The sequence below is a fragment of the Patiria miniata genome, unplaced genomic scaffold (assembly GCF_015706575.1).
Source record: "Patiria miniata isolate m_02_andy unplaced genomic scaffold, ASM1570657v1 HiC_scaffold_16, whole genome shotgun sequence".
Lineage (NCBI taxonomy): Eukaryota > Metazoa > Echinodermata > Asteroidea > Valvatida > Asterinidae > Patiria > Patiria miniata.
Window position 1 is genome coordinate 14,863,422 of NW_024037054.1, and position 16,461 is coordinate 14,879,882.

The 16,461-nt window shown below is 42.8% G+C and overlaps 1 protein-coding gene across 3 annotated transcripts in view; it reads left to right on the top strand.

Moving 5' to 3' along the window:
* LOC119723086 overlaps positions 1-16,461 on the top strand; it is a 37,666-nt gene that overhangs the window by 17,832 nt on the left and 3,373 nt on the right. The window contains exons 13-24 of one of the 3 annotated variants that reach the window (XM_038193596.1): positions 904-1,026; positions 2,293-2,554; positions 3,948-3,974; positions 5,138-5,264; positions 7,245-7,368; positions 9,033-9,367; positions 9,947-10,081; positions 11,131-11,187; positions 12,445-12,605; positions 13,654-13,864; positions 14,929-15,005; positions 15,714-15,936. In XM_038193596.1, coding sequence (XP_038049524.1) covers positions 904-1,026; positions 2,293-2,554; positions 3,948-3,974; positions 5,138-5,264; positions 7,245-7,368; positions 9,033-9,367; positions 9,947-10,081; positions 11,131-11,187; positions 12,445-12,605; positions 13,654-13,864; positions 14,929-15,005; positions 15,714-15,889 — 1,815 coding nt within the window. In that variant the 3' untranslated portion in view covers positions 15,890-15,936. The remainder of the gene's footprint in view (positions 1-903; positions 1,027-2,292; positions 2,555-3,947; positions 3,975-5,137; positions 5,265-7,244; positions 7,369-9,032; positions 9,368-9,946; positions 10,082-11,130; positions 11,188-12,444; positions 12,606-13,653; positions 13,865-14,928; positions 15,006-15,713; positions 15,937-16,461) is intronic. The other 2 variants (XM_038193598.1, XM_038193597.1) reach the window with 2 other exon arrangements.

Below are 16,461 nucleotides of genomic sequence, written 5' to 3' on the forward strand. Positions count from 1 at the left end.
TCTATTTCTCTATTAGTGACATAGTCCTTGAAGAAAAGTGACTGGCAATACCGAATATGATGGTGTAACATGGACTCCTAAAATCCAATACTGCACAAGCCTAATCCTTATTATAATTTTTTATTTTGTGACATGTTTTTGATCCTTTTCAAAAGTTTTTTGAAGGGATGGGCAAAGTTGAGATGTTGTATTGATTTTATTACTTGCTTGGTGATTGCAGAGTGCTATTCCATCAAATTCCATGCACACATCCACATTTTCGTAATCTTTTGTTTGAGATAAGGAATCTGCTGTAGGCCTGTAAACTTGAAGAGGGTGTTGGGGCAATTTGAGAATAGATGTAATTCTTCATTAGTAATTCTTCATTAAATACAATATAATAAAAAGCATTTTTTACAAAGATGCAAATAATTTTCACAATTTGGAAAGTGCTCCATTATTCACAAATTATTTAGATCTTTGTGTATTTTCTTTCTGAATATGTGATGTGATCAAGCTAAATGAGTCGTTTGTCGGGAATTTTTGTTTGGAGATACAGGCCAAAATAGGGCCACTTCATCACATCACTTCATCACATCTCTTGGTGTTCAAACTTTTATAATTTTTTAACTAAAGATGGTATCGGCATGCGGTTTTCACAGCAGCAATGCTGAGATTGTGTTCTTTTCAAATCTGTAATAACATTGTTTTGACCAGGGTCGACAAACGACTCATGTAGCTTGATAGCATCACATATTTAAAGTATATGTAACACTTCCCAATTTTGTTCAGTGCTAAACTCTTTGACTTATTTGTTTTCATCTTTTGAAATGGATAGTTACATAAGTAAAGACGAGAGTCTCATGTGTGTGCCTGTAACTTAAGTGACAGAAATATTAAGCGTCTCTGGACTTTTCATTTTAGGGTGAACTTCGGAGAATTATTGAAGAGGTAGCTGAGTTTCTGATCGGTGCGCTGAACAGAAACACCAAGAGCGTCCTGAACAAAGGCATCCCAGCCAAGAGCTCCTCAACCTATGTGCTTTCTGTGAGTATCATATGCTCTGACACTTGGGAGAGGGTGGATGGGGATAGGAAGGGGAGATAGGAGGGGGAAGGGATCAGTGTTGTAGTACTCGTACTCAGTACTCGTATTCGAGTACTACTGGAGTACTTTTTTTGGAGTACTCATACTTGTACTCGTACTCGAATGTCAAAGTACTTGTACTCGAAATGACGGTACTCGTACTCAGGCAGCAAAGTACTCGTACTCGACATGTCAAAATTGTACTCGATCATCGAAGTACTCGTACTCGAATAGCAGTGCTCGGGGGGAAAAAAGGTGTAGCTTGACTACATACCACGGCCTTATTTTATCGATAATTTCAGTTTGAATGGTTGATTGGCTTGTGGAGAAATCGAAGTTTCCTGAGTTTCTTCTGTGCACGTCCGGACAAACACATCTAACAGCCAGCCGTGAGTGGGTCTGTATATCTGTTTGACTGGACCTGGGCCCATTACGCACAATGAACCATTTGCCATATGGCCGTATTCGAAAATACAAGTACTTGTACTCGTACTCCTACTCGGAAGTACAGTACTCGGAAGAAAGTACTCGACTACAACACTGGAAGGGATGGGGAGGGGAGGGGGGGGGGGATGGGTTTGAAAACTCTCAACAAATCATCAAGAATGTCCTGTACAACAGAATCCCAGCTAAGAGCTGCTGAACCTATTTGCTTTCTGTATCATGGGCTCATATGCCTCGTGGAAGGGGTGGGGTGATAGGGTTCACGCGTTCGTGCGTGTGATCGCCACCTTGGTGTTTTAAACGGGCAGACTGGAAGAAAGCCAGTCTGCTGCGTCATCGTCTAGATGCCTTCGAAACCATGTGGAGCTTGGTAGATGTTGCAGTTGCAGGCAATATACTCGATGGTTTGCGATTCGCCGCACTCACAGGTGTCGGATGGCTCAGCTTCTGTTTTGTACAGGAAATGCTTAGTACGGCCGACACCTGAGCGTATTCTGTTGAGATTGACCCATGACTTGCTGGGGAGGTCACAGCCGGGTGGCTTGTTTGAAGGGCTGTCAATATACTTCCTGGGGGGATGGGGAGGGTGGGGTGAGGGTTTGAACATACTCAACAGAAACACCAAGAGTGTCCTGAACAAGGGAATCCCAGCCAAGCCAGGCTTGTATACTTGGGGGGGGGAGGGGTTTTAAACCCTCATGGGTTAAAGCAACTAAATATTCTTATTACTGGCTTCCAACACAAACAACTAGTATTTGCCAATTTTACATTGCAACCGTTCAGACGCCCAAAGCCCTACCCAGGAGACCCCAGTCCTCCCCCGTCCACGCCAGCAAGTACCTGACCATCGGCCGGCCCAGCCCAGAACGACCTCTGACCTCCCGCGGCCGACCGGCGACGGCCCAGGGCCTGAGGGTCACAGGACGACCGCAGCAACGCAAGCCCAGGCTGGGGGACAAGATGCTGCTGGCCCCGCAGAATCTGGGGTTTATCATTGCACTGCCGGAGTGTGACGTCGCATTGGTGCAGATGGATAGTATTCCAGGTGGGATATTGTACAAATAGTAACTGCTTTGAGTGATATTGTAAAATTATCTCCCTCAGGTGAAGCTAGTTTTACTGCACCACAAATTGAAGCAGAAAGTATATGTGTTGTATAACACCTCAATTTGGGTTCCATTTATTAATTGTTTTAGGAACACATTTTTGCAACTTTCTACTCCTCTTAAATGTATGAAAACTGTTTGAAATCCCATTTTGGTTAATTTGATTGAAAAGAGCACTTAAACCCATTTAAACTTTAAACAGCATGTTCCATGCTGTTCCAGACAACTGATGGCGCTGTTGCTGTGATATCATTTCAGGACATGCAGGAACCCGAAAATTTGCTCAGTCAAAGGAATCGTGGGGAAAGTTTGCTCATTGGCTTACTGCCATTTACTCAAACAACAACAAATCAGCAAAATATCAAAAAAATTTAAAACTTTTTGTGCTGAACTAGCTGCAACAATGAGGTTTCTGCCTGAAATGATATCACACTTTTGCTCATGAATATGAAAATTTGCATTAGCATAAAAAAGCAAGTAAATACCTTGAGAATGGCAAAACTGAAATTGAAAATATGGTTAACTGGGACAAAAATGTGCATTTTCAAGGATTGCATTAAAAAACACATTGCATTGGACCTTATAGGATTCCTCAAAAGCACCCTAGGCACTGTAGCTCGCAAGCCTGAAGAAACTATAGTCGAAAGGAGACAGGGGGCAGATTTACAAGTTTTAGAGGTGGGAGAAAAACCCTGGAAGATTATTCTGGGGAAACCCACGGAATCAGGCGGGATTCGAACATGGCCGGTCACAGAGGTGGAAGGCGAGGAAAGTACCGCAGTGCCAACCTGACTCCCAGAGTGTGGCTTTTTCCTTTTTCAGAATGAGACGTTTAGGAGGTGTGGAGTTATAGTATTGTCAGCATTCTACAATTTGTATACAATATTTTCCATTATACCTCTGTTGGGCACGATTGGTGGATCTGCTTGATTGGTCGATCGCGCCGCACTATCGATCGATCCTACTTTCACCGGTTATCCTGCTGCCATCAGTCGGTAACCTTGTCTTTTTAATTGAAGGCTCTGGAGGATTGTTTTGAAAAAGGGAAGTAAAGTCTGAGATTTTGTACAGGATCGACCGGTCGCACAAGTACGTTTTCTGCGCGATCGTATGGTAGCGCAGATCCGCCGATGCGCCCAACATCTCTACTGTGTTATTGTTAATACACCAACAAACTTTGTTTATTTTAACATATTGAGTTTGAATGTCATTCCCACCAGGTTCTTGGACTGCAGTAAGTTTCACATGTGATATACATGTATTAATGTTCACATTTCTTTTGCTGACCCGCATTAATTTATTTGTTTTCTGTTGCCCTTCCGACTTCACCAGACCTGATTTTAAACCTAAAAGCTGAAGGTACTGTTTGCAGAGATTATTTTATTGGTTGCCGTGAAAATAGTTAAAAAGAAGCACGAATTGGAAGAACAAAGAAGATGTTGTGTGTGCTGTGCAAGGGAAAAAAAAAAGTGATTTTAGCAAACAAAGAAATGTTCAATGAAGTTTGTTGCAAGTTTGTTATTTGCTTGCTTAAACTGTAAACGTCATTATTCGGCAGTGTCATATTTGGTAGATCCATCACATTTCATCCATCTTGGTGGTCTGCAAAAGGTCTATCAAAGCACAAGTTGTTGTCTAGCAACGTCCTCATCGTTTCATTTGATCTTTTTTTTTTTTTCAGAACAGTTATTTAATACCAGGCAATTAAGACCACAACCGATATGAAAATAGAGTGGGGCCGGGGTGGGGCGGGGGTGTTTGTCTTTTTTCCCAGTCATGTGATATTTGAACAAGCGGTTACTGGCCATGCAACATATAGCGCTCTTATTTCATTGGTTGATGCATACATGTTGGATGCTTGTAGCTTGTTGCTTGCTTTGATTGGCTGTGTCGAGTATTAACAGAGATATGCAATGATTTTTTAGAGGATTTGTAGAGTCTTGAAATATCGCCACTGATGCACATTGAGCTATGAGTTGCACTGAAATGTTTTTGTTTGCGTTTCATTGCTTGGCCTGTAAGCTTGTCCATTGCTTTCTGTAAAGTGCACTGCTTTCTGCTGTGTTGCACCAAGTGTTACTCCTCAAGATAAGTAAGAAGTAAATGAACATGGACAAACAGAAAAAAAACACATGGGGATTGGCAGCTTAGTTACATGAGGTTGCAGGTTCAAATACTGCCTCAGTTAATTTCTTTGTTGTGGGACTCGGCCCCAGGACTGGGACTTCAGTCTTTCTTGAGGCGCAATTTCAGTGACTCAGACTAGACTCGAGTCTGTAGTTATTGTAGTTAATTTCATGACAATAAATCTAAGGTTTCAGTGAAAGACATGTGAGTTAATAAAATAATCTTTCATTTTTGACCACATTTTAAGTTTAAATATTAAAAATGAAAGAATTGGTTGCACTTGTGGAGTTTCACATTTCCTTTAAAAGCAAAAAACAAACACTAATAGATACATAATAAACTTTCCAAGCTGAAATTCAATCTTCTATTCATTCATTCATTCCCTCTACTTACAGCACCTAATGGCTCGGTAGTGACGAGTACCGGCGACATTGACCAGAATTACTGCTACATTGATATGGCACAGGTGGCATGGGATGCGCAGTATCACTACTGGAAACCGGTGGGAACCACAGGCGACAGGTGGGTCCAAACTTTCAAAGGGAGTATTAGAATTGGGTTGATGACAAATTAAGCACAACCGCAGCATTGTTGAGGCAGAGTTGAAAAATTGTTTGCAAATAGATGACATGATTTTCTGTGAATGGAGGTACCGGTACAGTAAAAGGCCACCATGGGCTCCGTGCGCGAAAAACAGAGACAGCACCTTTTTTAAAGCCAGAGTCCATCATTTGCAGCTATCCGAAAAGTAACTGGTTTAATTATTGTTGAAAAACATTACATGGTTGAAAGATAGTAAGGGGACTAAAGTCCCTGTGAAATTATTTTTTCTGGCAAGCTGTCATTTTGAAGAAATCAACAAAAGAAGGCCTTTCCAATGGTGCTTCTTAAGAAGCACCGTAGGAAATTCAAATTAGTAGTTCGTTTTGTTATTCGGCAAAGCGCGCACAAGCATTGGCACGACGCGCTCGCGGTTGCTATAATTCGGTGCGCGACATTGCGTAGCTGCAATCGGCTCAGTGAGAACGTGTCTCGGATGCTGAATTCAGGCCCAATTCAAAACATGATTCAGCTACTTTTGATTTGAAATCGAGATCATAGAATGTTGTTTTTCTCGAAATATACAGCTAAAGCTGAGCTGAAACTTCATCAGGTTGGTTGCTCAGCACCCTTCTTTAGATCTTGAGCACTTTTGTTGCTTCAAACGAACAAAATGCACAAATTACAAATGATGGACTGTACCTTTAACCACTTTCGAGAGGCCAGCGGACGGGACACACAGTATGCATGTACTGGTTCAAGCTTGTGTAGTGCGAAGTACGTATGACTGATTTATGCTAAATGTGCATAAACCCACAACGTCTTTGCGTGAGCGTTTGGGGTCATTGGCAATGAGTTCAAATAATGCTCCCAGTCATCTCACCTATCCTCTTCGGGCCGAGTGGCCCATAAGTGCACTCTCTCCAGTTTGCTCTGATTTTGGCCACAGGTTTGGCTTCATTTCAAGACTTCCATTCCAAGACTTCCATTCCAAGACTTCCATCCTAGCTGTTTCTTTCTCTGCAGTACGCCTCCATGTTGTACTTTCCTCCTGCCCTCAGCAACCCATGTCATTGCTGTCCTACAGTGGCAGTTATCTTCCATTCTCAGAACATGACCAATCCACTTCCATCTTCTAGCCTTCACTTAACTTTTGGCTTGGTTTAATATCGACGTAGTCGGCCTCTGAACGTCTTTTCGGCTTTTGGTCCAGAAGCATCATGCTGTCCACATACATGATATTATCATCCTCTGGTACTGGACCGTCGTCTCCCCAAGACCACTTCCGGCATCAGCTGGGATTTGAGTTTCACTTACAGTTTCCGTAACAGGGCAGGTTGTTGGCCCTGAGCAGTAGGTTTATTACTCAGGGTTTTCCATGCCTTGGCCAGAGCCTTGTTGGCCTAGATGCAAGATGCTAGTTTCCAGTATTGAGGAGAGGTTGACTTGAGTGCTCCATGGTTCACCGGCAGGCTACTTCTTTTCGCTTTTCACCCAAATTGGGCTAGCCAGCCCCAACACCTCTGGCTGTGATGCTGAGCGTATGAACACCCCAGATACCCCTAACGTACCAAGTGGTCTCCCCCAGTTCTCCCTTTCTTATCGTTGAGGGGGTACTTGTGCGTGGAGCCCATACCGTGAGTCTATTGCGTATAAAACCTTCTGCAACTTATCCTGGATAGTTTATTGAGATGGTTCCTGTGACAAAACAGTTTGCAAACTGGCAGTTATTTACCCACTTCCTGTGTGCACTTTGTGAAGTCACTGGCCAGACAGGAAGATGATTCAACCTTTGGCTTTATATGCTAGTTTGTTTTCCTCTTCATTAGTTTAGTGTCTAACCCTGAGTGGTTTCTTGATTTGATTTTCAAAAACATTATTTAAAAAAAAAAAATATTAAAACAATTCTGTTGTTTTTCTGTAAAAAACAATGAAATCTACCCTTTTGACATACTTTTGTAGAATAACAATCCAGAATGTGGATGAGTTACCGCCAGCCAACCCTCCCACCAGCCCGAGAACAGGGAACACGCCCCCTTACAGCCCCAGAGAGGACCCACAGCTACCCCCATCACCAGTGGCTGAGGTGAGTCATAAAACAGGAAGACAAGACAACTTGGAACACGAGACGCACTTGTGTACACATGTATACGCGCTACTGGTAGCGTACAGCGGCACATTACACACGCACTCTTAAAGCGTTGTCTTAGATTTCTGAGGCACTTTTTCTCACTGTGTATGTGTACATGATGTATGGACCGCACGTGTATGGATATGTACATGTACATGCCTGTAGCTGATAAAGCTAAGCATGACGCATGCAGTGCATCTTGTTGATTTGCCAGAAAAATTGACGTGCATTCGCGTATTGCATATCAGCGAACAGGCCGGAGGGATGCACATGCTGGTGGATTGCACGTGTTTGGAATGTTTTGTTTGTTCAAGGTTTGGAATATCACGTGGTATTCAACAAACGCTGTGATTGGATAAGCTTGTGAACGGCAATAGGTCAATTGCAAGAGTACTACACAGATATTTTGGATAATGTGCATGGCCCTTCAGAGGGTGATTTTTGTTATTTTAATTTAGTTACAATGAAAACACAAAAGATTTACTCCTGCCTACCCTAGCGCGCTTTACAAAACCATTTTCCTCTGACTCTGTGTTAAAGGTATATAGGTTCATTTGCAAAACCTAAAAAATGAAACTGCCAAAAATATTAAGAAATGGCAGACTTGATTGTAAGTAAATAATGGCATGAAATATCCTGTGAAATCGTTGAGCCTAGTATGAGCCTTCATTTTCATGAAAAGAGGAATTTTGTATCAGTACTAACGATGGTTATTGACCTAACCATCCTGAGAACAAACGGTTTCTCAAATACTGCATGCATTAAAATGGCGCTGCGAGCCAGCTGTTGACTTCATGTGTACACTAGGGTACGCCAGGTATATACATTGCTTTCCCATGATAAAGCCGGCACTCGGGCACTCCCTGTGACTTATGGGTTCTATGCACGACAGATTCTGCGAAGTGCACTTTGATGGTTGAAAAAGAACAGCGTTTTTTGGTTTTTGCACAACCTATTGAGACAATACATTGAACAGCTCAGTGGAAGGATGTCTGCTATAAATTAATAGCCCTTAAATCGTCACCGACACCACAAACTGACACTCCTGCACAAGTGGGTGTCAGTTCGTGAAAACAGCGTAATCAACAATTTCGGTTTCCCGAACTGACGCCTGGTTGTGAGCGCACATTGGACACTGATGCAAAATAGAACGATTTTTGTTTTCACGAACTGACACTCAAGCATGTTGCTGAAATACAGTACGGAGAAAAACGCTTTGAAAGGTTTGACATGAATTTGATCCATCTGTGTACTTGTGGGCTTACTCAAAAACTTAATTAAAAACTGTTTTAACTAGTGAAATTAAGATCAGTGTCAGTTCGTGAAAACGAATATGTACAAATGTATGGAGCGCGCACTAAAGGTGCCGCACTGTGACGGGTGTCAACTGGTGAACACGAAAAAAAAACGGTTCTGTAAAATACGACCGCGTGCAGCACACTCACACGCAACTGAGTGTCAGTTTGTGGTGTCGGTGACAAAATTATCCATTTCATGAAATTACCACTGATGCCAATGATCCTTTACGCCTTTAAGGCATCGGCTCTGTTTAAGAATTTGTATTGAATACTTTTCAAAGTTCTGTTTTTATTTTCAACTTTCTGTTTTTCAATTTTCAGACTGAAGATTTACCCCGTTCTGTGTCGATGCTCCTCCGCGAACGTCTCAAAATCTCCCCGCAGATTAACTTTGTCGATCTGAATGACCCCGCCCCCGCCCCAGTCAAAAATAAACCTGCCTCGCCCCGAGAAGTCAAGCAGTCAGAGCCCCAAGGCAGTGACAAGCCTCCCGAGGGCGTGCTTTATGACTGCGTGAAATGCGCAATGGAGGTGGTGAAATCCAACAACGAGGGCTTGGCGAGCCCGAGGAAGGATGCAGCGAAAAGAGAAAAGGAAGCGACTCAAGATGGACCAAGTAGGAAAGAAGAGAGACCCTTGTCTGCCCGCTCCTTGGAGTAAGTTTCCTTGAAAACTGCAGCTTCTGTGAATAAGTCGCAAATTTCTTGCGTGATTCAGGGCCAATAACCCATGACACTATAATTCGGGCAATTCGCAATACAGTGCGCCATCAAGAGTTTGCCATGGAGAGTCCATTTTTCAAATTTACGGTTGACAAAACACCGCCCATTTGAATGAATGTCAGTAGACAACATGAGCTAATTTGTTCTAGATTGGGGCATAGCATTTGTGCCACCTTACAAAAAACACCATATTGATAAAAACAAAAGAAAAGGGCATACATATACTCGAATCATCTGCTTATGAAACTCTACTGACCGGAAAAACTTACAATTCACATGTCCCACACTGCAAATTTGTCAACTATCTCCCACAATGCACTGGGAAAAACAAACTCTCCGTGGCAAACTCTTGGTGGCTCACTGCATTGTGAATCGCCCGAATTGATACCATACCAGTATCGCAGGTGAGTCCATCACAAGTCCATCGAAGTTCCATTCTGTGAAATCTATTTTTATTATGATTACGCTCATTGCTACATTGCATGTCACGTTATTCCCATTCCTTTGTATCAGTGGATTGACGGAGAGGGCGGCGGATGATCAAATCTTGGAGGAGATTTCAGAAGCCAACTCCCAGACTGCATCCAGTACAAGGAGGAACAGCCTACAGTCAGTGGAGGAAAGTATGCACCAACAAACTGACACAAGGTTGGTGTCATTTCCAAATCATAAATGATATTTTTTTATACTTATGTAAGACTCAGCGCATACATGTACAGTATGTAAGTAGAGCTTCAAGGGTAACAACGATAGAGAAAGCTGAGTCATGCTCGGCGCAAAAGCCAACGCGAATTAGAATTTGTGAGTGCATGGGAAGTTTTCATGCTGTGAAAGAAATTTTGCAAAAGTTGAACACTTTCTGGCTAATTTTGCCGCAAATTTTTGTGTGAACCAGCCTTTGGACTTCATTTTCCATTCGCATTATACATGTAGGTTGGTTTGTGCACATTCAAAGGAAAACTTGTTCCTCTAGTTGGTAGACACGGCACGCACCCACTGGTTCACGCGCATGCGCCGCAAAGTACGCACAACAAATTTGATTCTGAGTGTCCCAAAACCTGTGCATCTTGGCGTGAGCCTCAAGTACCATCCACAATGCGTTTGAATATCCCCCCCCCCCCAGTTGTCTCCCCAAGCTTTCTCTTTGTGACCATCCAGGGGGTACTTTTGCAGAGTCCATATTTGGGGTGGCATGGGTGGCTAGTGCGTCAAGCGCTTGCCTCTCACCACTGTGGCCCGGGTTCAATTCCCTGCTCGGACCATATGTGAGTAAAGTTGTGCGTTGATTCTCTCCTGTGCCACAAGGGTTTTTCTCCGGGCCCTTCGGTTTTCCTCCATCCACAAAAATTAAACACTTTCGATCTGGCTGTGCTCCGTGGTCATACATGGGTCGTATGGCGGTTGCCTAAGGCGCCTTTACATGCCTTTGGGTCGACCACATTGTAGCCGCGTCGTTCGCAGCTCAACTTCTCAGCTGCGAGTAGGGATGGTTAGCTCCCAAGTTGTTATTATTAGTAGTAGTATTATTATTTTATTCCACTCCAAGAGGTCACACGAATGCTCACATTACTGGTAGCACCATGTACTGACCATGCACAGAGTCAATTATGTTTTTTGTTGGGGTTTTTTTCCGCTACAAATGTGGTTCTCAATTCCCTATTTGGTCATCTCGTGATTCTGTCTTTTTCGTTATCCAGAGATATTCCCATGACGACCAAGCCAGCCAGTGGACTATCGAGAGCATCATCTGCTAAGTAAGAATAGAAACCCCAAAATTCTTTCATTCTTTGAACTATAGTTTCTGTTTAAAGCGTCCATGACATGGATTTTACGCTGGAACATATTTTGTTCAAATATCGATTCCTCAAAATGTATTAACGACATAACATCCCTTTTGTGGTCCAATGTTTTGTTAATCGCACTTTTTCGAGCATTTGATATGTTCCATGCTTTTCCCGACAACTGAGGATACTGTTGCTGTGATGCCATTTAACATGTTTAAGGCACTTGCATGTACTTTTCACTCTTGGTGTTTGCTGTTCAAATGTGAGCCAAATATGTGCTCATCGAAACATTTGTGCACAAAGATTGCTCATTGACTAACTGAACATAAACAACAATGAATACAAAAGCAGCCCCTGCCAAAAAAGCCGAAAGTCTGGCAGTTTTAGATTCTGAAGCATGCAGCCATAACACTGAAGCATCGGCTTGGAAGACATGACAGTTTTGCTCATGAATGTATAATTATCATTAGCGTAAAAACCCTGCCTATTACTAATTGTAGCACCGGAAACCACCTGAGCACTCTATGGTTTTATTGGTTCTTCACTGATTTAATGCAATGTAATACAATGTAGTACAGGTGGTATTGGATTAAAGCCAGAGTCCATCATTTGCAGCTATCGAAAAAGTAACTGGCATAATTATTGTTGAAAAACATACTTGGGTAAAAGATAATAAGGGGACTAAACTCCCTGTGAAATTATTCTTTCTGGCAAGCTGTCATTTTGAAGAAATCAACAAAAGAAGGCCTTTCCAATGGTGCTTCTAAAGTTCTTTTTGTTATTCAGCGAAGTGCGCGCAAGCATTGGCACGACGCACACGCGCACGGTTGCTATAATTCGTCGGATCAGTGCGCGACAGTGCATAGCTGCAATCGGCTCAGTGAGAACGTGTCTCGGACGCTGAATTCAGGCCCAATTCAAAACGTGATTCTGCAACTTTTGATTTGAAATCGAGATCCTAGAATGTTGTTTTTTCTCAAAATATACAGCTAAAGCTGAGCTGAAACTTCATCAGGTTAGTTGTTTAGCACCCTTCTTTAGATCTTGAGCACTTTTGTTGCTTCAAACGAACAAAATGCACAAATTACAAATGATGGTCTATACCTTTAAATGGGTCACGAGGTTGCAATTTCGAGGACTGCTGTAAAAATAACTGTTACCAGTGCCCTTAAAAATTGTCCGCGGCTGGATTTGGAGAACTCACAGACGCATTATAACTGTTTGCAGGTCCACAGTCAGTAGTGTGTCAGTTTGCAGCACGCGGTCCCGCACCATTGAGGTAGACCTGAGGCCCGAGAGCGAGATGTTCTCCGACTACCAAGTCAACCGAACCGAGGAGTGGAAAAGGTCTTCAAAGAGACCTCAGTCATCCAGCAGCCTAGGATGGGGTGAGTTGGGCTACCACATCAGTCTTGTCGTCGAGGCACTTGTGATGGTTCCATAGAGCTGTATTAAATTACTAGAGCGCTGACTCATGTACAAAGTGATGCCTGCTGGGCGCATCCATGTTCGTGCACAAACCTATGGGAAACTGTAAATTGTGTACGGCTTTTGTACGGCTATTTGCATATCTACGTTTGTATTCTATACAGGTGCGTTACCGAAGCCGATACGCCCAAAACCGAAACACACGATCAGCAAATGAGCGTGTCATTTTGCTTTACGCAAACAGCGCAACACGTGTACGTATCCGCTGCAGTATCTGCTGCAGATGATTAACCTTGACGTTTTTTCAAACCGTAATGACACGCTTAAGTTGTTTGCATACGTTCCACTTGCGCGTTGCATTTAGAGTACACTTTTACAATTCAATCCATCTAATTTCATTATGTTCTACAAACACGCACATGAATTCAAAATGTCTGCGCCCAGGACGGCTTCAAAGCGTCTCTGCGCGCAAGAATGAGGAGTTAGCGCTCTAGTAATTTAATATAGCTCCATGGATGGTTCACAATTCCACACCAAGTCAATCACAAGTCCAGTCATAAGTTAAATTCATGTAGGATCATTTGCATTTATCCCGAAAGTAACCTACCAAATTATTATCAAAATCCTTACTTGGATTAATGATTGTACTTGTACTAAACACCCCGTGAAATTTCCCGACTGACTTGCTGTCATTAAGAAGAAATCAAGAAATCTATTGAAGTGATTTCCAATGACCGTGAGTTGACTGATTTTCAGCAAAAAAGAGTACTATTGACAAATCGTGTTTCGTTGTGATGGTTTTTCACTGTTTTCTCAAACAGTGTTATATATCCAAAGAGCTGAAACTTCAACAGGTTAGGTTTTGAACATTCTTCTTTGGATTTTGAGTGGTGGTGTTATTGGAAACGAACAAAATGCATGGAAAGCAAAAGATCCTATATGCCTTTAGATATAAAAACAATGTAATGAAATTATAAAATGGTTCTATTAATGTGATTTTTTCATTAGCTTCGCGTTCTTCTACGCCCACAAAAGGGCGCTACCGTGAGCCTTCCGGTAGTCCAGTGCTGCTCCAAACAGGTACCGATTGGCTAGCTGGTGGCATGAACGTCCATCACATCGAGAGACTGACCAATAGGATGAAGGTTCACCACACTCCGGGGTGGATGGAAGGGATGAGCGGCCGGCGGCCGCAGTCTGTAGGACCAAACAGGTCGAGGTGAGTGTACGCCCCCCCCCCCTCCACCCCATCCCCACTCTTACCCTATCCTCCGACCCCCCCCCCCCCCCCCCCCACACACACACACACACACAGTCGTTTTTTGCTATGCTTCCGAGGATTGGCTTTGTGTTTTCCTTTGTCCCTGTAATATAACACTCTCCCATAGACTAAGCACACAAACCTGCGTTCGAGGACAATAGGCACCTTCCTTCGAGGATCAATGGCCCCTTTGTGCTCCTTTTGTTGTCTGTCCTCAGGCGTAATGCCATGCAGGAACACCCACACACACAAAAACGTGTGTTCACCATCGATCGTGGACATCAAATTGTCTCTCTTTTGTTTGTAATCTAACTTTTTAGGAAGACTCCCATAGGTTTTGTACACGACCCCAATCACGGACGTATGCTGGGAATCGTGGACGATATTGTTCTCTTTTGTTCTCTGGTATTTTTCATCCACGGTTTGAAAAGATGAACACGTGCACACGTACATCATTGTAAATACCGGCAATCGTGGACCCCCTATTGTCCCTAATCCTCATTCCTTTGTTTGCGAACATCTAAATTTTCGGCAAAAATAAGCCCGGCGCAAAGTGGTTAAGGGTTTCCTTTAGGCGAATACAAACATATACCATAGACCCTACCTTGCTCTGGGGCCCTCGGAGGCCCTCGGCAACCCTCAGACCCTCTGCCGATTAGTTCATAGATTTGTCATTTTCCAACAATCTCAACCCTGATAATGCACCTTTGGCATTTGACTCATTGGTTGGTAAATTCAATTGGGCTCGCTCAGTGACACCCATCTCTGTAGTAGAGCTGCAACTGCGTATTTTAAGCAATCAAGCATGCATTACACAGTGTTGAAAATGCTCCAAACACTCGCGCTTGTTGTTCAAAATGTGTTGGAAATAGACGCAGCCGATGCGCGTTATGCAAGTTGACGCTCAAAATGCTGATGCACGTGGATGGTCTGTAGGAAATGACGTCATTTGAACGAGACCTATTGAAAACAAATAACTACCATCTCTGAATTATAACACCTGTCTTGTGTTTGCAATCCAGGAGTCCGCCTAAACAGAGTAGCCGAAGGACAGTCAAATCGGCTGGCATGTCAAGGGAAAGGTCTTCAATGTATGCAGGTAACGGAGACTGTTGGTCAAAAAAGTATTTTATAAATCGTAATGTTTGTCTGCGTTTTCGCTGTTGATGAACATTTAATAGGCATGTAAAAACATTTGCAATTAAACGGACCAACCGATTTAACGAGAAAAATCCTTGCTCAAAGTGAAGATGAGACCGGTACCAAATACCCTGAAACTATTCCCCCTGAAATGGTATTCAGAACAAAAGGTGGTTTAAGAAAATATGCCAGTGGGCACAGTTTTTTAAATACGGTAGCAACTGAATCCAGTTACAAGACCCAAGAAATTGCATGTTTTCTCTGTTTTCTCAAAATGTACAGTAGCCACTGAGAGATGAAAGTTCAACAAGTTAGTTGTTACGCATCCTTCTTAAGATTTTGAGCAATTTTGTTGCTTCAAAAAAACTAAAAGCACAAAAACAAATCTATGTACTTTAAAGAGGAAATGAAATGAAATGAAAACAGTGGATTTTTTTCCGTTTCTTGAGTAGCTCTAGTTAATGTATAGTTTTCCAAGAGCCTGTGAAGGCACACCCAACTTACAAGAAACACTGATAACATTCCTGTGTATGAGAGATAAAGTTTGTGTGTACATGTATGCATGCTTGTTCATAATTCATGATCTCATTATTATTCATAACCATATATGCATAATTCATTACCAAGAGACTAAATGTTGCCACACACCCTCCTGCACCTCTCCAAGTCTCTCACCAGCCTCCCCCATCACCTGCCTCCACCGATATAAACTTCCCACTGACCGATGAGGCGGAACCAGACTATCTCCAACAGGCTCGCCAGCATAACTTCCCGAGGTCAATGACCCCACCCTACGGTGGCCAGCAGAGGCCACCTTCGCCGCTCGGCATGCAAATCAAGTGACCGGCCCTTGCCCAAATTAACCCAGGCTGAACATGTTGTGGCTGACGGTAATTGTGTGAAGGATTGCTGTGTTGCTCATGTGTAGCTAACGCTTGGAGTTCACTTTGCTGCCTGCAAGTGTTTTTATGTCCATGCCAAGATTTGTTGCAAAAAGTCCACCCCTTAGTTCAAGCTTAACCAATAACAGAGTTGTTTTCATCGTATTTTGCATTGCCATTGCCATTGCCAAGTGAATTAACTTTTCATGCATTCGTACTAAATTTAATCCATTTAACCCAGATATGACACTGTCGTTTGAATCCATCACAAGTCCTCACAATGGTGGGAGAGTACAACTTGGCATAAGTTTGCAGACAAAGAGAAATATTTCTGGGAGGAAACAGTATTCTTAAGTTGAAATTTTGGTAAAGGGATCTGACTGGGAAGCTCTTGATGATAGCGGGAGCATACTGACCAATATGGAATGCACACCTTTGGTTCTTCGTAGAACCATTTCTTTTTCAGAGATAGTCAAATTCGCGTGGCACGTCTGCAAACACCTTCCAAGTAGTATTGTTCACAGCAACTTGCAA